Source organism: Cygnus atratus, chromosome 17 (genome assembly GCF_013377495.2).
Source record: "Cygnus atratus isolate AKBS03 ecotype Queensland, Australia chromosome 17, CAtr_DNAZoo_HiC_assembly, whole genome shotgun sequence".
NCBI classification, from domain to species: domain Eukaryota; kingdom Metazoa; phylum Chordata; class Aves; order Anseriformes; family Anatidae; genus Cygnus; species Cygnus atratus.
In genome coordinates, this window is record NC_066378.1 from 11,641,591 (window position 1) to 11,662,556 (window position 20,966).

Sequence of the window (20,966 nt, forward strand, 5' to 3'; positions counted from 1 at the left end):
GCAGCCCGGTGCCGGGCAGGGTGGGGGACCGGCCGGCTGGGGGCCGGCTCCCGGCTGTGGCTTCCCCGTGCCCGGCGGCTCCCAGCGCTGTGCTGGGCTGTGCCGGGCTCCGACGCCGTGCGGTGGGAGGTTGGAGGTCGAGCACGTAGCGTGGGTGGGCCTGGGCAGCCGCTCGGGCTGCCATCGGCCCCGCGAGCCTCTTCGGGACTGAAGGAGCAAATGCAGCTCCCGGTGGAGCTGGGGGCAGTTTTCCCCAGCGTGGCCTGGGGGTGACAGCGCTGCCTGCTCTGTGCCTTTCGGCCACGCAGGAGAGCGCAGGCCGATGGGAGCCGTCACGCTGCCACGCAGGGCATTGCGCCCACGCAGCATTTCTGCCCGCTGAGATGTCACTCCTGGCATCGGGCACCGTGCCCCGGCTGGCCCAGGGCAATCACTAGAGGGCATCCGTGGATTAAAATGCTCCTCTGCGGTGGTAGGAGCGCTGGTTTGGTGTCCCACCACCTTCGGCTTGAAACCTCCGTGGGAGTAAGCCAGGAAATGGGGAAACACGGTGGGACTGGCAGCCGCATGGCGCACATCCATCCCCTGCAGCCGGGCTGGAGGGCTCGGCAGCTCCCTGGCGGGCTGGAGCTCGGCCGGTGCCATCCTGGGAGGTGTGTGCGTTGGGGCGTGAGCCTCCACGGCTTCTCGTGCCTCTCCCTGCCTCTCGCAGCCCTGTGCCTGCAGGTTGGCGCGGGGAGCTCATTAGCATCGCCGCGATCCCAGCCTGTTACTATGGGGAAGAGCTGCGATCGCTGCTCGGGGTTACAGCCCGCTGCTTCCAGCGAGTGCGGAGACGAGATGAAACGATAAGGGAGCCCCTGCGAGCCTGCTGCTGGGGCAGGGGCTGGTTTAAGGCCGGAGGAATAGGGCCGGCTGCTGGCGGTCGGTGCCTGTAGGGCGCAGGGTTGTGGATGGGCACCTGCCCCTCTGAGCATGATGCTCGTGTCCCTGCTTCTGGGTGGGGACACCTCTTCGGCAGTGCCCTAAGCTTCCTTGCTGTCTTGGTGTGTGTCCCTGGGGGAGGGTGTCCCTGGGGACTTTGTTCGGGCTAGGTGTTGTGGGGCTTAGGACAGGCAAACTGTCCCACGGGTTGGGGAGTGTGTGTGCAGGGGCAGCTCGGTACCGAGGGCTGTTTGTCTTCACCCCATGGAGCTGGTGTCTCAGGGATGCATGGTTCCCTCCTCCCCCAGAAGAAAATACTCGCGAAGGAGCGGCAGAAACACTGCAGAACTGATCTGGGTACCCCTCGCTTGCCAAAGCACTCGGTGAAGGGAAGGAGCGTGGGTGGTGACGGCCGGGGGCCGGGGCAGAGCCTGCCCAAAGCCCCGTGCTCTCCCCACACAGCGCAGCCCTGGGCCACAGGGGCAGGTCCCCGCCGTCCACTCGTGGCCCTTTTTTCTGGGCTGAACCCGCGCGGGTTCACCGCCGACTCGCGGCGTGACTCACAGGAGTCAGAGAGTTCAGGGCAGCGCTGGGAGCGCGCATGTGACGGGTGCCCCTTGCTCCGCTGCAGCCCGCGTGGGCTTGCCAGCCTCCGAGTCGCAGCGAGGCTTCTGCCGACTGCCCCCGTGCTTCTCTGCAGGTTTTGGGGGCAGCGCCTGGCACGCCAGGTACGGCGCTGGTCTCGGGCAGTTGCTGGGTTCAATCCTCTAAGCCGTGCTCCCTGCGCTGGGACCGCCTCCTGCCTTGGGGAAATCCCTGCCCGGGGAGTTCGGTGGCCCCAGGAGCATCCCTGGGCTCTGCGCGCCTCAGCAGCCAGCCCGGTCCCAAAGCGTCAGAGATTTATGGGCGCTGGAAGATCCTCAGCACCCGAGTGCTCATCCCGGCCCTCCCGTGCCTTGCACCCCACGGAGTCGCCCCCGGGGCGCAGGTGGGTGCAGCTCGGGCACTGCTGGCGGGGAGGTGCCGCAGGGGCCGGGAGGAGCTGAAAGCCCCTGGGGTTTCAGCTGATGGCACTGTCACGCGCGTGCTTCGAGGACTTGCAGTGAGCTGAGGCCTGGAAGAATTAAGAATCTTTCTCGTTGAAGTGCTCTGAAGCCCTTTTTGACGGCTCCGTGCTTCTAATTTTAGCAGCAGCCCTTTGGGGCTGAGGGTTTAGCTCACGCTGAGCGCGCGGCTGCTGCGGGGGAAGCCGCAGCTGGAGGCAGCCACGAGCTCGAGCATCGTGGAGCGGGGACAGGCTCCCAGGACGGAGCACACCTCATCAGCACGGCACTTTCCAAATGTCTGCATGACAGCTAGGCTACCCGGGATCAGGCTTGTGCTGATAAATCCCCTTTAAGCCAGTTTCCCCCCTCCGTTTCATCGCCGAGCCCTTACTCGGGGCTGGTGGGAGCGCTGCTGCTTGGGAAGGGGCTGGGTGAGCCGGGTGGATTTACTGGAGCAAGCAGCCCTGCATTAGCCAGGAGCAGGAGGGTTTTAATAAATCATTTCCGTCTCTGATTTTTACTCCTCTATGAAATTCCTCTCGTTTGCTGGTCGCCAGAGGGAAGGGAGGTCAGGGGAACCAGGCCTCCCCAGCATCCTCCTTCCTGCAGCTGTTGAAACAAAATCCAGAAATACTCTAATAGGCACGTCCCTCCCTCCCCCCGTAACACGGCGTGGTCGGTACCAGAGTGCCGGTGGCGGCGTCCGGGTGCTGGTGCACACAGCCCCTGCCGAGGGGGCCGGGCGATGCAGGGCAGCAGGGAGCAGGGGCATCGTCCCTCCTCGGGGACCCGGAGACCATAAAATGTCCCCATGGACCAGACACTGGGAAAAAGGTTGCAGCATCTGTGTCGCTGAGCCTTGGGGCGTCTCCGGTGCAGGTCGTGACCGATACAGCTAGCAGTGAGTGCAGCGGGGCTGTCCCGCAGGACCCGGAGCACGGCTGCCGCAGTAGGTCCCAACCCCCCCGCCTTGATCTCCCCGTAATGCTCTCGGCCCCCTGGCTGCACCCTGTCCTGCAGACGGGCACCCCGTGGCGGTGCAGCGCTTTTTCCTCTTGGCCACTGGCCCCCCAGCATTGTTTGGCCGTGTTTGTTTAGGTTGGCCCAGGTGCTGAGGTTTATCTGCCCCGCCGCTGAGGTTTGTTTTGTTTTACGTCCCTTGTTTTGCAGCAGCAGCAGCAAATGCCCCGGAGCAGCCAAGAAGAGAAAGATGAAAAAGAGAAAGAAAAGGAGAAGGAGGGAGAGAAAGAGGAAGACAAACAGGAAACAGAAAATGACAAAGAAGAACTGACAAAGTAAGCGAAGCCCCCCCCTCCTGGCTCCCCTCCGCCTGCAGTGAGGGCTGTGCATCTCCCCGGGGTGCTGCTGGGACGCGGGGTGGGACACGGCCCGGTGCTGGGCTGCCCGATGCGGTGCTGGGCTGCGTGTGCCCATCTCCTCCCACAGGGAGGGAAGGGGAGAGCCTGCTTTCCTCTTTGTCCCTCCCCCATGCTGCTCCCAAGCTTGGAAAACAGCTCTCTGATGTGCTTTTATTTTTAAACCCGATCAACCCGCAAAGCTGCACTGATCCTCGGGCTTGTTTTGCTGTTGCGAGAACCTCCCAGAGTCGGAGGAGCTCTCGGAGCCCAGCCGAGCGTGGCGCTTCACCTTTAGTGTTATTGATGTCAACATGAGAGCTTCCAGATCAAGGGATTCGGCCGGTTTTATAACCGCGCCTGCCTCCCTGCCTGACACAATCATAACTAACAGGGGAGCATCAGAGCTGCGGCGGGGAAAGGTTGGCACGCGGGCTGCTAGCTATCTGTAATGGGATTAATACTTGCTTTAAAAGAACATCTGGCTTCATTATATCTAGGCTGCTAAGACATTTACCAGCAGGTCCTTTTCAGGAAGATAAATGAGGAGGAGGCAGTGATGAATTTGAATGGCCTGGTATTAAACCTGTCTCTGTCAGGTCTCTGCGTGCACTTGGTGGTGGAGCTACAGCCATCTGCAGAGTGCAAACCCCACCGCAAATAACCCCGCCGCCAAATTAGCCAGGAAAGGGGTCTATGCATGCAAAAAAAACCAATAAAATAAAGCAGACTTTCCCCTCCAAAGGACCACTGCAAAAATCCCAAACTTGTGCAGGGAAATACTTGACCTCCAAATCCTCCCGACCCAATGGTGATTTCCTCGCTCCGTGTTTTTTTTTGCAGGGACAAGAACGACGACACGTCCGGGGAAGACAACGACGAGAAGGAAACCGTCACCTCCAAGGGCCGCAAGACCGCCAACAGCCAGGGCAGGCGCAAGGGGCGCATCACCCGCTCCATGGCCAACGAGGCCAACAATGAGGAGGCGGCCGCCCCGCAGCAGAGCGCCGAGCTGGGTGCGTAGCCGCCGGCACCGGGAGCGGGGAGGAGGCGCCGCGGCACGGTTCTCAGGGTGCCTGCCCTGCTCTGCACTGGGAAGGGGTTTTGCCCTGCTCTGCTCCCCGTCCCCAGCTCCCAAAGGAGGGTTTTCCTCGTGCACCCCCTTTCCAGGGGCAGCAGGAAGGGTTCTCTTGCCCATTTTGTTAACCTGCTCGCCCAGGTGACCCGGAGGCATTTGCGACAACTGTCTTAGCCCAGTGTTAATGTGTTTTAGGACCCTGGAGGGAGGGAAAGTATTGCAAAAGAGAAAAAGGGAAGGCATTGTTTTTAGCAGTGCATTAGCTGGGCTCGTGCAGGGCTCGTGCGCCTCCTGCACTGGAGGTGTGCTTCCCTCTGCCAGAGGCTCGGGCTTTCAGTGCCCTCAGCTGCTGGGGCTGCTCAGCACCAATGCTGTCCCGCCCTGCTGGGTGCTGGGGCTCCCTGGCTCCCCGCAGTCTTCCTGCCCCTCTCAGTTGTCCAATTTACCTGGGCCCGGCGCTGCTGCAGCCTGCGGGGTCCGTAACCCCATGGCCTTGGGAATCGGGCTCTTCCTTCCTCATCCGTGCCGCTACCCCGGCTGCTGTGAAGGATGTGGTGAGGTGGCGAAGGGTTCATTGCTCAGAAGCCTCCCCACTGGCTGCCTTCGTGCCACGCACCCCAGGTGGCATTTGTTTGGCACACACTGCCCGTGCTCATCCCCAGCGCGCCTGCTCATCTGCCCCATCTGTGGGCTAGGCGCAGAGTTCGGCACGTTCCTGCCCACGGGGCATGGCCGGGCTGTGTGCAGGGCTGCAGGGTGCTGAGCACAGCAGTAAGGGGAACGAGCAGGATGAGGCAGAGCATGCTGCCCATAACATGGCACAGCCGCTGGCTCACAGGGACCACGGCTCACAGGGACCACGGCCAGCACTTGGCGGAGAGCAGCAGTCGGGGAAAGCTGTCTGGGGGCAGACAGGAATTCACAACATCATCCCCAGACACACCTCGTGTGCATCTGCCTCTGGCATTTGCAGCTCCGGTAGTGGTTACCCTTGGAAACTGCTCATGTATTGACTTGGAGAAGCAAATACATCAAGGAATTTGGCTGATTTTCCGATGTTTTGTACTCTATCAAGTACAAAATTATTGCTGCGCTACCTAAGGCGAAGCAAAAATAAAAGCAGGGTGACTCCTCTCGGTTTCCTTTCTTTGCAGTTTCTTGCTTGTTCTGTTCCATGTGCTATAAATCACTCGGAGGTGTTTCGCCTCCCCGTTCCTCTGCTGACAACTGGCTGAAGCCTTGATTGCGAGCGCTGTTTTCATCCAGGCGATATAAATAGTTCCCGGCACAACGGAGCCCTGATCTCTGTCTCCAACTTGTTAAGCAATGCTGCAAAGAAGGAGCAGATAATGCCAGGGACTTGGATGGGATTTTTTTATCCCAGCATCTCAGAGCCCTTGATAAACTTCACGGCAGGCAGACAGAAAAGACTTCAGACCATGTTAAATTGGGAAAAGGAAGCGGATTGATTCCAGTGGCATATCTGAGCAATTGGTTACACTTTATGTCTCTCCACTACTGCTTTAATTTAGGTTGGCTAAGAAAGTTATTGCATTTTAAATACCAATTGAACATTGAAAAACAACACAAAACCATATTGTGGTTTAACTGCAGCGTGCTGGAGCTCCCAGTAGGCATCTGTTACATAACTGCACAACCTCAGTAAATATCATTAATCAAACCAAACGGGCCATTTCTTTGACGTTTCTTCACCATACAATAACAGTCGTCTCAAAGCTGAGTTAGGGGCCTTGTGAAGTGTGTTTGGGACACTCGGTTTGAAGTAAAGGAGAGCCACAGCCCCAAATCTACCCAGGGCAGGGGGAAGCGGCAAGGGGACACCTGCGGCTGTGCTCAGCCAGCTGGGAAGGAGATTCCTTGGTCTGGCTCCGATGTGCCGCAGGCATCGCAGCCCAGCTTGTCCTTCTGCAGGGTCCCAGCTTTTGTAAAGCCCCTTAGAAAATGCCTCCCTCTCCCGTCGCCCGTATCCTCTAGCCTAACCTATCAGCCTGCTCTCCATTCTGAAAGGACACTGTCAAAACATCTCTCATCGCTGTTGAAATAACGCTGTGCCTGTTGTTTGGAGCAATAACCCGCTGGCAGCCTGAACCGGAAATCTGTTTCCTTACCGAGTTGTTTTTTGCCTCTGACTCACACCCCGGTTTGTTATTGTAGGGTTTGCTCGCTGGTGCCAGGCCGCCAGCAGGATTGGCGCGCGGCGAGCGCTTCGCACAGGACCTCGGTGTCCCTGCACCGAGCGGGGCATGGGGACGGGGGCACAGGTGCTGGCGCCCTCCTCTTCCTCTCTGGTGGGAGCAGCGCACCCCCTCGACCCCGAGCTGCTCCTGGCCCCAAATCAGCCGAGCCCCTGTCACTTCTGGACGTGGCTCTGAGGTGTTGGAGAGCGTGGTGATGGTGCCAGCTCTCCGAGGGAGCCCGCTGTTAGCAGGGCTGGCTCCCTAGGCCAATGCGGGTGGCAGGCCAAAGTGACCGAGGTGACGCCGTTTTTCCATCTCTGCTGAGGGTGACGGTCCCACCCCGTGTCTGCCACCTCCAAAGCACGCAGCCGATGTCGGCTCCGTCTTAGGTACCTGTTGTTGGCGGGCCAGAGAGCGTGGCACCGATTCAGCAGGAAATATGCTGCCTCCCTCAAGCCATCTGGCCTTGCTTCCAGTCCCTAAGAAACCAAAGGGGAGGCTTTGCATCACCCAGAAGCAGCCCGGGAGGGTGCTGCCGTGGGGGTTGTCGTTGCTGTGCCTCCGGTGACCAGCGTGCAGGACCGGGTGTCCATGGAGTGGCATTTGGGCTTCTGTTGGGCTAAAGGGTAGGGAAGTCTGGCGGGACCCCTTGTGTTCCAGCCTGTCCTGAGATATCGGAGGGGCTGGGGACGGCTCGGGTTGGGTTCCGAGCGATGCCCAAGTTGGCACTGTAGGTCGCATTCGGTGTATTGAATTAGCACCAGCCAGGTGCACAAATAGCACAGTGCACTTTCAGCCTAGCAAACGACTGGTGGAGTTTATTGAAGCAAGAGGAGTCCAGGTTCTTTGGATTGCTGGTGATAAACGCACTGGCTGCAAAGCACGTGCAGGTACCAGGAATACAATCAACAACCGACTACACGTGGTAGTTGGTAACTCATGAAACAACTCAGTAGGGAGCGTTAGGTTTCTCGGTATAACCAAGAGGTCGAATCTCACCCAAGAGGCATCCCTGTGGGGGGAGGAGAGGTTCAGCCCCTCGGCTGACCCCACAAGTCAGCGATGTCCTTCCAACTTGTCTGCGACGGTGTCTTCCCTGACATTTTCCTCTCTTGAGCCATTTTTATGCTATTTTCTTACCTTTAGGTGGAGCTTGAGTGACTCTAGTCGTACGTGTCTTCGCTGTGATTGGTATAACTTCTTCTTGCTTTTGGTTTGAAGTCACAGGCCCAGAGAAATTCAGAGCACGTGCTCAGTGAGGGGTGGTCACACCTCGGAGGCGGGTAGTGTTCGGGATGGAAGTGTGTTTTGGCATTATAATGAGGTTATAATGAGCAGAGTTCACCTAGAGGACATGATTCGGTTATCAGTTAGACTCAGGCTGGCCATGCAATCTGTCAGGTCCATAGTGCCATCAGGTTCCCCATCCGTGCCACAACAGCACAGAGCTTGGCTGCGGGGTCTCTGCTCTGCCATCTGACACCTCTCGGAGTCAGCACGCCAGGCTCCCCAGTGGCACCAGCACCCAGGGTTGTGAGTTTTGCTGCCGAGGGGACTAGCATGGGACAGATTCCTTGCATATCTGCCACATCTCACCCTGGAAGTTTCCTCAGTGCCGAACCTTCTCTTAAGAAGTGGACATAGGTTTAGCCTCACTAAGTCACCTCCAGCAATCACCCACTGCTTCCCCCCGCTGCGCCCCTCGGAGCTCGCCGGGGTCACTCAGCCCTGGGTCCCCACTGACTGCTCTCCTTTCCTTCTTCCTCCCCAGCTTCACTGGAGATGAACGAAAGCTCTCGCTGGACTGAAGAGGAAATGGAGACGGCTAAAAAAGGTAAGCCACTTGTTTTCTTTCTTGTGTTGGTGCTGCTGGAGCCAACCCAGCAGCTGGCGATGGAGGGTGCCTGACCGCAGGGCGGTGGGGCAGATCCCGCCTGTCTCACTGCTGGTTTCTCGCAGTAGCCTCAGTGGGCGGCTTGGGGGGAAACGAGAGGGGTGTCAGGTGTTGGTGCGCGGTGCTTGCCCAGCTTCGGTGGCCCCGGGAGCTGTGCTGACCCCCAGGACATCTGTGCCGGCGGCGTTGCGGCCACAGCCCACGTGCGTCCCGCGAGAGCAGAGCCGGCTGTAGGAAATGGGGAAGACGTTTCATCTGCTGCTTCCTGCAGCTTCTGCTGTGCGTAGCATGAGGCTTCGCCCTCTGAAGCCTCGTCCTATCTGCGCGATCGGTTTCAGATGTGCTGAGGGCATCCGCCTGTGTTGGTAACTCTGATGTTCAGCAATTTGTGGGTGGCAAACCCCGGCGCTCCGCCGTGCGGGGGCAGCTGCGGCTTCCCAGCCCTCCCTGGCGTGCAGTGGGGAGCTCGCGAGAGCTGCGGGCAGGAGCGGGGCTCTCGACATCCTGAGCTGATTCAGAGCCTCTGCTGAGACCGTTTTGAAAAAGTGCTGAGTGTGGCACAGCCCCGCTTGCCACTTCCCCCTCCCTCCGCGCAGCTCCCGTGCCAGCCCTCTCGCTGCTTTAATTTTTTCCAAAGTCACGTCCTGTCGATCCGCTGCCGGGTTCACATCCCCAGCCCGTGCATCCTGCTTGCGTGGCTGCTGATTCTCCTGGCCCGGTGAGGATTGTAAATGCGAAATTAAAATGGAAATGAGCGCCGTTCGGGGATGGCAGGCGCAGGCAGGCACGTTAGTGGCTTCAGCTCGGTTTGGAAAATGCACCTGCTGCAAGGATGGCGATTACACGTTCTGGAGCTCCGGCTTCCCAGGTGCCGGTGGGAGCTGTGGACTCGGATTACTTTGCCTGTGAATATCCCAAAACGTTTGGCTCGCTCGCCTTTGAGCTGTTCCAACCCTCTTTGCAGCCCGGTGCCAATCTCGCGCGTTGCTGAGCGTAGCTCTCTACGGATGCAAAACTTAATGGATAGACTTTAATCAAGCAGCCTGGCCCGGAGCCAGGCAGCGGGGTGAGCAGGTGCCGAGCAGGGGAGTGCTGCTGGAGGGATCTTTTCTGAGCGCTGCTTTGTTTTGGAGATCGCATCTGGTTGGAAAAAAGCGCCTCTCGCTGTTTTGTGCTGGATGCTGGACGTGCGCTTAAGGAGTCCTAAAACCAGCCGCCAAAGCCTGCGTGGAAGATGAAGTGTGGGAGCACGTAGCGGTTCCTGCTCCTGCGTAAGCGGAGCCTGACCCCGTTATTCCAGCCCGGGGGCCAGGCTGGGGCAGGGGGATTTGCTGTTGCAAAGCCTGGTTGCTGGGCTGACGTTCCCCTGCCTGCTACAACGCGGGAAACCGAGGTTTCAACGCCAGACTTCTGCAGAGAAGCCAAATTCCCCTTTGCCAGGAAGTAGCCGCGCTGCTGCTTCGAAGTGGCTCTGTTTGGCATTTCCAGGGACTGGCAGGCTGGGGGTTTCCGACTCGCAGCGCGACCAAACTCCGGAGGTAACCTCAGGGGCTGCAGGAGGCTGCAGAGCCGCCGCGGCTTAGCGCCTTGGTGTGCCTGGGAAGAGGAGGATGGTGACCTCTGCTCTTGGCACTGGCAAGTGGGTAGATCAGCCTCACCATCAGCTTTTTTGTGCGTGGCATGAAACCCCCCTCCTCTGCTGTAGGGAAAGGTCGGGCAGGCGCATCGTAGGGGAACCAGCCCTGGGACAGCGAGACGCCAGAGCCGAGCGGCCGCACAGGGCTCTGGAAGTGAGTTGGAGAGCTCTGGAAGGGCAGAGCTGCACGGAGGGCTTCCAAGTAGGAGAAGGCAGGACTGGGTCTGTGGGGAGAGACAATAAAGGGGAGTACCGTGTTATTAAAGTTAACTAGGGGAACGAAAACCTAGCGAGAGGAAAGTTCTTGCTTAATGACACTTTTATTACGCAATAAACTTTGATTCACTAGTCTGTCAAAATGTGCTGAGATTGGTGTAATTACGGGGTAGCTAGCGTGTTTTTCTGATGCTGCCTCGTCGCACAGGGGCCGCGATTCCAAGTTGGAAGCAGGAGGTTTTCGTCCCCCGGATCTCTGCGGGGCCGGCCGGGCGCTGCTCCTTACAGGGCAATGTTTAGGCAGCTTCGGCTTCTGGGGGGGACCCGCTGGCAGGAGCCGGTGGGCTGGGAAGGGAGCCCGGCACGCCCCAGCAGCCAGGAGGGTTTGTTGCCCCCTTTGTGCTGAGCACAAGCAGCGGTACGTGCCTGAGCGGGGCCGCCTCGCAGAGCAGCCCGCGGTAGCGGCAGAGCTGAACCCGATGAACCAGGAGGTTTCAGCGCGACCTTCGTTAATCTTTAGTCTCGTATCTGTTCTCGCTCCGGCTCTGGGCTTCCCCCCACCCCCCCACCCCCCACCCCCTGGAGTCTAACAAGTGGTTTTGTACTCCGAAAAGAGGCCACGTAAAAATGGCAGTGTCTTGCTCACCTGAGTTCCTCCCACGCCGTGCCGAGGCTCTGCGCTCCTCGCTGTAGGGGCAGAGCCAAAATCGTGTTCCTCACGCCTTTCCTCCGTGTGGCCTGGCCGGGGAGGGCTGGGATGGAGACGCTGGGATGGAGGCTCTGGGATGGAGGTGTTGGGATGGAAGCACTGGGATGGAGGCGTCACGGGGGCGGGTGCGAGCAGCGCGGACAGAGGGGCCCTCCTGGGCACACAGCTCCTGGGCGAGCAGGGCTGGCGGAGGAGATGGCATGTGTTTGATTTCTATCATAGTAAATGTGTAACAGCAGCGAAACGGGCTTTGGGTAGGGGCCGAGACCCTTCCTAAGTCGTGTCGGAGGCACTGATGAGCAGTCCTGGCACCCAGAGGACAGCGGGGCCGGCGGGCCAGCCGTGTGCGTGCTGCTCGTGTGAGCGTTTTGATGTTTATTTTAGAGCGTAAAAAGCCAATGTCAAAGAGCTAAATAACCCATGAAAACTCCTAAGTAGTTCATTTTGGGTGGATGCAAAATATTTCCTTGGATACAGGTTTTCTTTTGAGGGCTGATTTTCACTTCTGCCAAAAAACAACTTAGAAAGCGAGATGAATTTTGGACCAACCTGAGCCATTTTTTTTTCCCCAGTTCCATTTTGTCCATGAAACTATAAAATAAAAAATGAAACCAATAATTAAAAAAAAAGCAGGATTTTTTTTTAAATGTTGATTTCTTAAAATTAACACACTGCCAAGCCCAGCAACACGCGTGCCCGTGGCAGCAACCAGCCGTCCCCCATCGCCTTTCGAGCACAGCTGTGTTTCAGCACGCTATCGCGCTGCACAGGATTATTTTGGAGCCTGAACGGGTGTGTAAACACACGCAAGCATGCGCTCTTCCAACCCTAATTTGGTTTTGCACTGTTATTTGAACGAACAGCTGGCTGAACGGGGGGAGGTAGGTCTGTGTAGGTCTGTGCATTCTTCCTCCATCGCTTCTTCCTGGCAGGGCAGCCTTTGCTCTTAAAAGGAGTTGGCTGCAGCCCGGTGCGGAGCAGGCGATGCTGTCTTCATGGGAAGCTGGGACTGAGCCCTGCCCCGTACATTCTTCATCTTCCTTGCACTCAGCACTGGAGCTTTTCCCTCTCCAATATGAAATTTTAAATAATACTTTAAAATTTAAAAAAAAAAAAAGATGATGTTAATAAGTGTAGGCTGGAGAAGCTGGTTTGCAGCCTGTGCCCATCGCTGCGTGTTGTCCCTCGTGCTGGGACCAGGCAGTGGGGTGGGACGAGCCGTGGGGTCCTTCCATCCAGGCTGGGTGCCCTGGGTGCTCAGAGCCAGGGAAGCCCCAGGAGTGCTGCCGAGGAACCGTGTGCGTGCCCCGAAGCGCGTGTGATGCTACGGGGAGGCAGCAGGCGGAAATTATCGGGGCGATTCGGGTGGGGTGGATTGGGTGCCACGAGGGGAAAACCGCATCCAAGGCGTGAATTGGCCACACTGCCTTTGGCCAAGGTGTTTGGCAGCATGTATTGAACGTGGCCCCCCGGGATAACGCCCGTAACGTCGCTGCCGTGGTGCCCCCCCGGCGCTGCGCTTTCTGCCACAGTTGGCTGAACATTTCTCAAGCATGTAGGAGAAAACTGCGAGGATTTGCTTAGTGAGTGTCAGCGAATGAAACACAAAAGGCCTGTCAGGGGGAACTGCTGGGTAATTACTATAATTTACAGCCTACATTTTAATTTTGAGCATTATTTTTTCAACAATGAGGGAGCAGGAATAATATCCGAGCCAGGTGAAGAAAGAGCACTTGGGCCCGAGGGGAGCGGCGGCTCCGCGTGCGCTCGGCCGTGGGACGGAGCCTCCCGCGTCCCCGGCAGGACGGGGGAACCGCGGGGAGCAGGGCGAGCTCCCGTCCCTGCCAGCGGGCTGGAAGGAAGGGGACGCGGCACGGCGAGAGGAGAGGCGAGGTGCCTGACGGTAGGAATATGAGTCGGGGAGGTTCAAGCACGGGGCTGCCGGAGGTGTGCAGCGTGGCAGGAGGCCGATGCTGGTTGCTGCGTTCCCGAGGACGGGCGAGCGTCGCCCTGCCTGCCCGATGTCCCCTCCCGCGGGGACGTGGGCCGGCCGCGTGCACGTCGTCCCCGCTGCTTGGCTTGGCGCGGCGTCAGGAGCCCGGTGCTCGCCCGGCTCTGCCTCCCACCGCCTGCGCGGCCCCGGAGCGGTTACTCACCTTCTTTGTGTCTCGGTTCTCCCACGCGCGCCCGCACGCTGCGAACCTCTCTGAGATCAGCGGGGGAAAGCATCGCTGCGGCGCGCTGGTTTGGCTGGCAGCAGAGCGCTGGTTGCCAGCGACGCCGACCACGCTTTCAGGATGCCATGGTTTGCGTGGTGCTGGTCTTTCTCCAGGGCTGGGTTACAGTTTTGGCTGTGCCAGGAGTGTCCCCATCCCCGCTCCCGAGCGGGGGAGTGGGTGCGAGGGGTGCTGGAGGATTGCTCGAGGTACCGTCAGGCGTAGGGGAATGAGATCACTTATTTTTTTTCCCTTGTAACCCCGTCCTGTTAATCCGCACGAGCTCCCATTAAGGGACCCTTTTACGGGCTCCCTCCACCCTCTCCCAGAGCTGGGTGGAGCAGGGCGGCCGTGCCGGGGAGCCTTGGAAAGGATCACATAAAAACCCGCAGCTGCGGAGAGCCAAGGGGCCGCGAGCGGCCGGCTCCCACCCGCCTCGGTGCCCCCTCATCTACCCCTCCGAGCACACGTTGAGGTGCTCCCAGCTCTCCGGGCTCCTCTTCCTTCCTGCTCTGTGACTCTCCAGCCGCCGTTTGCTCGTGCCAAGGCAGAGGCCGTGGTGGCACCGCTGCCCACGCAGCCCCTGCGTTGGCTCGGCTCGGCTGCGCCGTCCCGCGTCCTCTCCCAAACCTCTCCAGCGGTGCGGGCTGCGGGGCCAAGCCACGCTGGGGGCACGTTGTCCCCGCTGGGCTCGCCGGCGTGCACCTCCCCAAAGAAAAGCGCCTTTGATTCACTTCAGAGCGGAGGAAACTATTAGCCAAGCTTTGTTTTCCTGGATCCCTCCCCCTGCCGCTGACATTCAGATGAGAGCGAGGGAGACAGAAAGTGAGAGAGGGAGGGAGGGAGCCGGTGCCAAGCGGCCGCACCCCTTGTCAGCTTGGGTCAGTGCCACGTTCGTTATTAATGCTCTGTCTAGAGGTCACATTCAGATGCAATGAGCCCTGGGTCAGCCAGAGGAACAGATTAGAGCTCGCTCGCTGCTCCGCCACATACCGACGGCACCGGCTCCCCGTCCCTGGGCTGGCAGGAGCGGAGCTGCAGCGCGCCGTCGGCTGCTCCCTCCCCTGCGCCTTTCTGCTGCTTTTTTTCTGTGGGTTTATTTATTTATTATTCTTTCTTGGCAACATCGGGCATCTCCTGAAACTGCACAGCCTCCCCTCCCCGTAGCCCCAGGCTGCTGAGCGAGGAGGTAGGGGAGAAAATACCGGAGGCGCTTCCATCCACCTTAACAACCGCGGCTGCAGCCGGCTGGAAAAGCTCCGCCGCGAGCAGGAGGAGCGGGAGGACCGAGCGCCCGCGCCCCGCTGGAGGAGAGCTGGGGGCAGAGCATGTGTCCCCTCCAACTTCTGGCGCCGGGGTCAGGACTCTCCCGCCTGTGACCTGGTTTCCAGCCTCGGCGCCCGCTCGCCGCTCTCCGCCGCTCATGGCTCTGAAATCCTCTCGCCCCCAGGATTTAAGGAACCGGCTTTGCTTTCTTCTCTTTCTCCGGCTGCTGCGAGGGAGCGAAAGCAAAATGAGCGGGGCGGGCGTGAGCGGAGCACTCGCAGCGCTTCGCCGCGAGCTGGCGTGCCCGGGGGGGCTTTGAAGCGCGCCCCAACGCCCGCGTCCGTACCAGCCCGCCCGCTGCATGCTCCGGGCACGCTCCCCGCCCGGCGCAGCCAGACCCGCGGCATGTAAGTACGGCGGGGGGGGGCCGAGGACGGGGTTAATTAACACTGGGGCTGGTGCCTGGCGTGGAGCTGTAGCTGCGTGTCCAGGGGCAGACCCCGCGGTTGCAGGGCCACGCCGTGCCGAGCCCCCAGGCCATGCCGAGCCCCCACGGCACGGCAAGCAGCGCAGCCCTCGGTACGATCTGATAACTCAGTTAGTCATAGTTTCAGTTGCGCTGGGAAATGAACGGCCGCGCCGAGACGGGCTGGAGTGCCGGGGAGCGCGGGGCTGGGGGCTGCCGAGCCGGGGGCACGCGGCAGGGGTACCACGGCACGTCCCGGGGCGCGTGTCGGGCGATCCCTGCCTGCGGGGCAGCAGGTGCTGCTCTTCTGCTCTGCTCTGAGTGTAAGGAGGAGGGCGGCTGGGCACCCTGCTGGGTCCCACGGGCTGCCTTGTCCTCGTGAGCCGGGCACGGATGCGGCCACCTGCCCGGCCAGCTGCGAGCTCCCGGCGGGGCCGTGGCAGCGTCCCCAGCGTCCCCGCGGCGGTGGGCAGGGTGGCACAGCCAGCATGGCAGGGGAGAGGGCAGCGGGAGCTGGCACCGCACAGCCGGTGAAGGTCACATCATGTTGGGGACCGTGGGCAGCACAGGGCCCCCCCCCCCCCGTTTACCGGGCTGGGTCCCGTGGCTGCTCGCGGGGCACCGCCAGGACCGGGGGCAGTGCCAACGTCGGGAGCCTTTGCCCGGGGTGCAGCAAATGGCTCCAGCCCTGGGTGCTGTGCTCGGTGCACAGCGCCGCGATGAGCCAAGGGGGCCGGGTGCCTTGTTTGCTTTGGCCACGGCGCTGGGTTGTGACACGCGGGGGGAGGACTGCCGCCCCCCCGGCGCGTTACCTCTCGTGGTTGGTGGCCGGACGTCCCTTTTTTTTCTTTTTAAGAAGCCCCAGCCCTCCTGCACGCGGCAGAGGTCGTGGGTTTCGCAGGAGCGGCGCTGGGAGCTGCAGAGTTAAAGCTCAAACTTGTTTCTTGGCTGGCCCCGGCCTTTTGTGGTGCTCAGCGCTCTGTGTGATGCCTGCGTGTTGCGTGCAATTTGATAAGCCCTGGTGCTGGGACAGGGCAGGATACAGGCACGGCCGGGACGTTAACTCTTGCCGTGCTGAGTACAGCTGCTTTCCTCTGGGAGGGGCTGGGTTTTTTTGTTTGTTTTGTTCTTTTTTACCTGTCCTGAGGTACGTGGTGCCACCTACTCAGTGCAGGCTCACCTGCGTCCCCCCTAGGCATGCCTTCCCCTTGCACGTTTCCTGCTCAAGAGGTGCATCCCTCGGGCCCTGGTGCTGAGATCACCCCGTCCCCTGCTGGGCTGAAGGCTGGGCACGGCTGGGGCACGGCTGTGTGACTCCCAGGCACAAGCAGGGCCACTAATGGGAGCCCTAAGGTGGGACACTGGGGTCCCGAGCCCCACGGTGTCAGAGCTGGGGACAGCCAGGGAGTGAGTGGTGTGGGGACAGAGGTCGGAGACACCCAGGCAGTCCCCGTTCCCAGGTCCCGTGTGTTGTTGTGACCTCTGGGCAGAAAAACCCCTTACAGAAGAGGAAGGTGCCTTGGGCAGGTTGTTCCCTGCAGGTTTTCAGCTCTTGAAGTCCCCGTTGGTGGCAGTGCCGTGCCCCTGGGCTCAGTGTCCCCCCATCCTTTACGCAAGGTGCTGGGGAGGACCTGGGGAGCTGTGCCACGTGCTGCCACATCACGGGGGGTTGGGGTCAGGGACGCCCCATTCGGAGGCTGCTTGGCCCCCGACGTGCTGTCCTGTGCAAGAGCTCGCAAGCTGCCAGGCCAGGGATGGCCCCAGATGGGGAAATCAGGTCATGGGAAGGATGGCAAGCTGCGAGGTTTTAATTGTCCCCAAAGCCTGGGTGGCCCCAGCCCAGGTCACCTCCAGGAGCCTGGGGCAGGCAGAGCAGGTACCGGTGCACATGGCCCGGGGCTGCGGCTGCAGCTCCCACCTCCGACGTGACCGCATGTCTCCCGTGTCCAGCAGACACCTCGCTGGGCTTGGCGATGGGTTGTGTTCTCCAGCCTCCCGTGCCGCGGCGTTCCTCTCAACCTGCTGTCTTGCCAGGTCTGAGACGTGCAGCCTGAGCACCCGTCCCTCTGGGGTGGCTGTGGCAGGCGTCTGTCCCACCCGCGACGGCCCCGGGACCGGGGCATGAACCTGTGGATTTGAGGTCCCAGCGGGGACCTCACCTGCACTTCCTGACACTTCCCTGCCCGGGCTCTTCCTCCCCACCTGTACTGGGACTCCCAACCCGCCGAGCCGCCTTGTCGCCCCGGTGTAAGCCACCGGAGGGGCACAGGAGGGTGTAGAGCACCGCTGCTTCTTGGTAGGGCCTCCTGGGGTTCTCCTGGGCACGGCAGCGCCTCCTGCTCCCGTCCCGAAGGGCAGGCAGCCCCTCCTGGCCACCCGCAGTGGTGATGTGGCTGCGGGATGTTTTGTTCCTGAGCTAGACAGCCCAGTGCCTTTTTTTTCCCCTTGGAAAGAAAAACAGGCTGTTGTAGGTCATCCCCTGGCCTAGGAAGCCTTGCAGACGGGTGCTAGTGACCATATTGTTCCTGTGGAGTTTGGCTTGCGCAGTGGGTGTTTCCCATCCTGTGCGGATAATGCTGCCCTTGTGCGACTTTATCTGGCCTTAAACGCTTCTCCCTTCCCTCCTTCCACCGCAGGTCTCCTTGAGCATGGGAGGAACTGGTCGGCCATTGCCAGGATGGTGGGCTCCAAGACCGTGTCGCAGTGCAAAAACTTCTACTTCAACTACAAGAAGAGGCAGAACCTGGACGAGATCCTACAGCAGCACAAACTGAAAATGGTGAGAATCCCCTCGCTGCCCGCGCCAGGTGCCTCGGGCACTTCCCAGCGAGTGCCGGCCCGGTCCCGCAGCGACAGGGGAACCGCCTCGGTTCGGAGAACATTCTGGGGTGAAAGCACAGGAGATTGGGGGTGCGAGTGATGTGGGACAGGGTCATCTGCCCGCTCGGCCCCCCGGGGAGCTGTAGGAGGGGAGGTGCCGTGTGGGAGCGTGCCTCGGCTCCCGGAGCGTGGTGATGCTCAGGGGCACCCAGACTGAAGGGGAGGAGTAGACCGAGGGCGGTTTACCCCAAAGAAATACAGGGTTTTAGGATAATGCAAGGGAAAGAGGGGTTTAGCCCAAAACTGTGGTGGTGGGACAGGTATTGTGCAGAGAAGGCTGATCCTGACGTGGATGTTGGTTGTCTTTGTGGCTGCGAGCAAATACACGCATCTCTCCGTGCCTCGGTTTCCCCGTCCGAACGGGCTGACGCTGCTTTTCTGGCCTAAAGTGCAGGGCATGAATGAAATGGGGCTCATTCAGCGTTTAGGAGATAGGGCAGACTGCTAAGAGCAGCTAAGGATTATAATTATTTCATTTGTAGAGTATCCTGGGGTTCCCAGTTTCTGGCTAATAGAATTCACATGGCTTAAACCCCCAAGGGGTGCTTTGAAAATGCAAAGGACAATGTTCAATGCAGGAATCTCTCCAAGCAAGCTATTACAGCAAGAGTAAAAAGAAAGACAGGAAAACATTCAATGACTCACCCAGGAATTTAATATCCTAGTCAGTCTATAGGAATGAGAGAAAGAGAAGGCATTGGCGATTCTTTTTTTATTAATTCTCTATGCACAGAGACACTCCTGTGCTCCTATGTTTCACCGAGTTGATTTTAGAGACAAAGCAAACAAACTATACAAAAGACCAAAAAAAACTGTATAAAGACTGGAATTAAACATGCGTAAAGCCCTGCAAATATAAAACGTGATGTTATAAAGATGCCGTTGTTCATTACCGAGGAGGATCTGAAATCAGATCACACAGCCTAGCTGGCAGTGGGATCGGTGTATATTAATTTACTCTGCTTCCTAACGTTTCAGAAATTATATCACAGAAGTGTTTTTCTGCAGAACCACATTTTTCCCTGCATCCGTCCCTTCAAGGCAGCCGCTAGACTTCTCCAGTCTAATTGCTCACTCTCACTTGCAGTTTATATCAGCATCATCATTTTATTTTTTGAGCATTCGAGGCTATGGGATTCGGTTTTGTAGAAGAACAATGAACGTTCAGCTGTTATTTATTGTGCTCTATTGTTTTGTGGCAACAGCAGATGCCAGAGAGCTGAATAAAATGAAAGAACAACTGAGATTAAATTGCCATAGACCTTCCTTCCTGACTCCTAAATATATTCACGAGCAACCCAAGCCTCCTAATCTCCTATACCCAGTAGTCAGCCTTGACCTCTGCCGAGCAGGCACGTGGTGAGCCGGTGTGTCATCGTGTGGGCTTGCCATGAAATCCCCAAATTACTCCCTGACCTCCCCACCGCCAGCTATTGCTGATCGTGCGTGAGGAAACAAACTGGCGCTGCTTTTCTTCCTCTTGCTTAATGAGAGTAAACTCAATTAGCAGATCTCATTAGTTCCCCAAACGGGGCTCGTTAATATTACAGCCTCCTCCTCCGGGTAGGTGTGACAGGGCTGAAGGGCTCCCTCCCGAGCCCAGGTCTCTCTCTGGTTTGACAGTGTGCGGCTGGTGTGGAGGAGCTGGGGGTGAGCAGGTGGCAGTCCCCGGGTCGGGATGGGACGCAGAGCCTGGGGATGTCCCTCGTGCCCTGAAACACATCGGGGTTTGGCAGAGAACCAGCAGGGGACCCCCCCGCTCTGAGCATCCAGCATTAGGGAGAAAAAGGCTTGGGATGCAGCTGGCAACAGTGCCCAGCGCTGCGGTGCTCCCTTTCTGCGGGGTCCATCGGGATGCGCACAACCTCAGATCCTCGCCCTGGTCCCCGGAGGATTGGGGTGCCCGAGGGACGGGCAGCCTGCTGGTGCTGGGCAGCGTCAGGCCACCTCGAAGCCTCGCTTTGTCTGCGCTGCGGCGTGTTTTGGCTCGCTCTCGCTGCCGAGCGGCTCGGATGCGTCCCGGGCATTGCCGTCGCTGAGCCCTGACCTTCTGCGTGCTGTGCTCTCTAATCTCGGCGCTGAAGGAAAGCGGGGCGTGCGGATACGGGGTGTCCTCCCGGAGCCGCTGTGTTTGCCAGCGGGTGGAGATAAGGCGCCGTCCTCACCAGCACCTCTTTGCCGGGAGGTTTCTGCTTTGCTCTGGTGACTGCTCAGGCTTGTTCTGGCTTGTGGAGCTACGGCGGGGGAGTTATCACCGCTCTGGTGCTGCGTCTCTCACTCGTCTCTGCTGGCCCTAATTGGGGCTTTTTGGGAGCAAAGCAGTGGGGGAATCTCCCGTGTTGCCGCCGTCAGGGCTCACCCAGGGCCCGCGAAACTCCGCGGGCCGAAGGGCTGAGGGGCGGGCTGGCTGTCCCCAGGGCCAGGCCTGGAGGTGCTTTGTCACCCTGTGGTTAGATCGGTCCCAGCGCAGCGTCAAATACGTGTCATTGTCACCCGCGTGGGAGTGTGGTCACACTGTCGAGAGGCTGAGGCTGGGAGGTAAATCCACCGATGGATTTGCCATATCGGTAGCAGGGCTTGAAAGCTGGTTTGGCTGCTCCAGCTGCGTTAGCCGGTGGTGGCAAGGAGAGGCCGAACATGTCGGGATGGCTTATTCCCCTGCAGGGCAGGCGGCCAGAGAGGTGCCATAACCGGGGGCTGCTGGCATCCCCTCCCCAGGACAGACTGCTCCCGGGGCACCACGGCCTGAGGAGCTGGGTGGTCCTGCAGGAACCTGGGGCAGGCAGAGAGCAGAGCCCCCGTGGGCTGAAATAACCCAAAGCTGAGCATAGCGAATGGACCTGGTGCCTTCCCGTGGCCTCGCTGGTGGTCACTTGGATTAAGCAGAGCACACGGTGGTGGGGGGAGACGCCTGGACGCTCGGCTGGCTTCACTCAGGCTGCAGGGGCTCCTGCCTGGTGTGCCCGTGGTTGTCAGCAGGATGGGGGCCCTGTGTCCCCAGCGCTGGCAAAAGCACAGAGCAGGAGGGGACCGTGCCCGTGAGCAAGGCAGGATGGGGGGCACGGAGCTGCCAGCATGGCAG

General features: G+C 59.6%; 1 protein-coding gene and 1 long non-coding RNA gene across 29 annotated transcripts in view; one reads left to right on the plus strand and one right to left on the minus strand.

Annotated features, from left to right (window-relative positions):
• Positions 1 to 20,966, plus strand: part of NCOR2 (nuclear receptor corepressor 2) — a 235,881-nt gene that overhangs the window by 167,599 nt on the left and 47,316 nt on the right. For 25 of the 28 annotated variants that reach the window (XM_035565016.2, XM_050714116.1, XM_035565025.2 and 22 more), the window contains 4 exons: positions 3,141 to 3,265; positions 4,169 to 4,341; positions 8,373 to 8,435; positions 17,641 to 17,783. In XM_035565016.2, coding sequence (XP_035420909.1) covers positions 3,141 to 3,265; positions 4,169 to 4,341; positions 8,373 to 8,435; positions 17,641 to 17,783 — 504 coding nt within the window. The remainder of the gene's footprint in view (positions 1 to 3,140; positions 3,266 to 4,168; positions 4,342 to 8,372; positions 8,436 to 17,640; positions 17,784 to 20,966) is intronic. The other 3 variants (XM_035565023.2, XM_035565035.2, XM_050714119.1) reach the window with 1 other exon arrangement.
• On the minus strand, positions 14,368 to 16,003 carry LOC118257268 (uncharacterized). The gene is made up of 2 exons (XR_004781510.2): positions 15,817 to 16,003; positions 14,368 to 14,764 (listed from the first exon to the last, which is right to left on the minus strand). It is a non-coding gene; the product is annotated as an uncharacterized LOC118257268 (long non-coding RNA).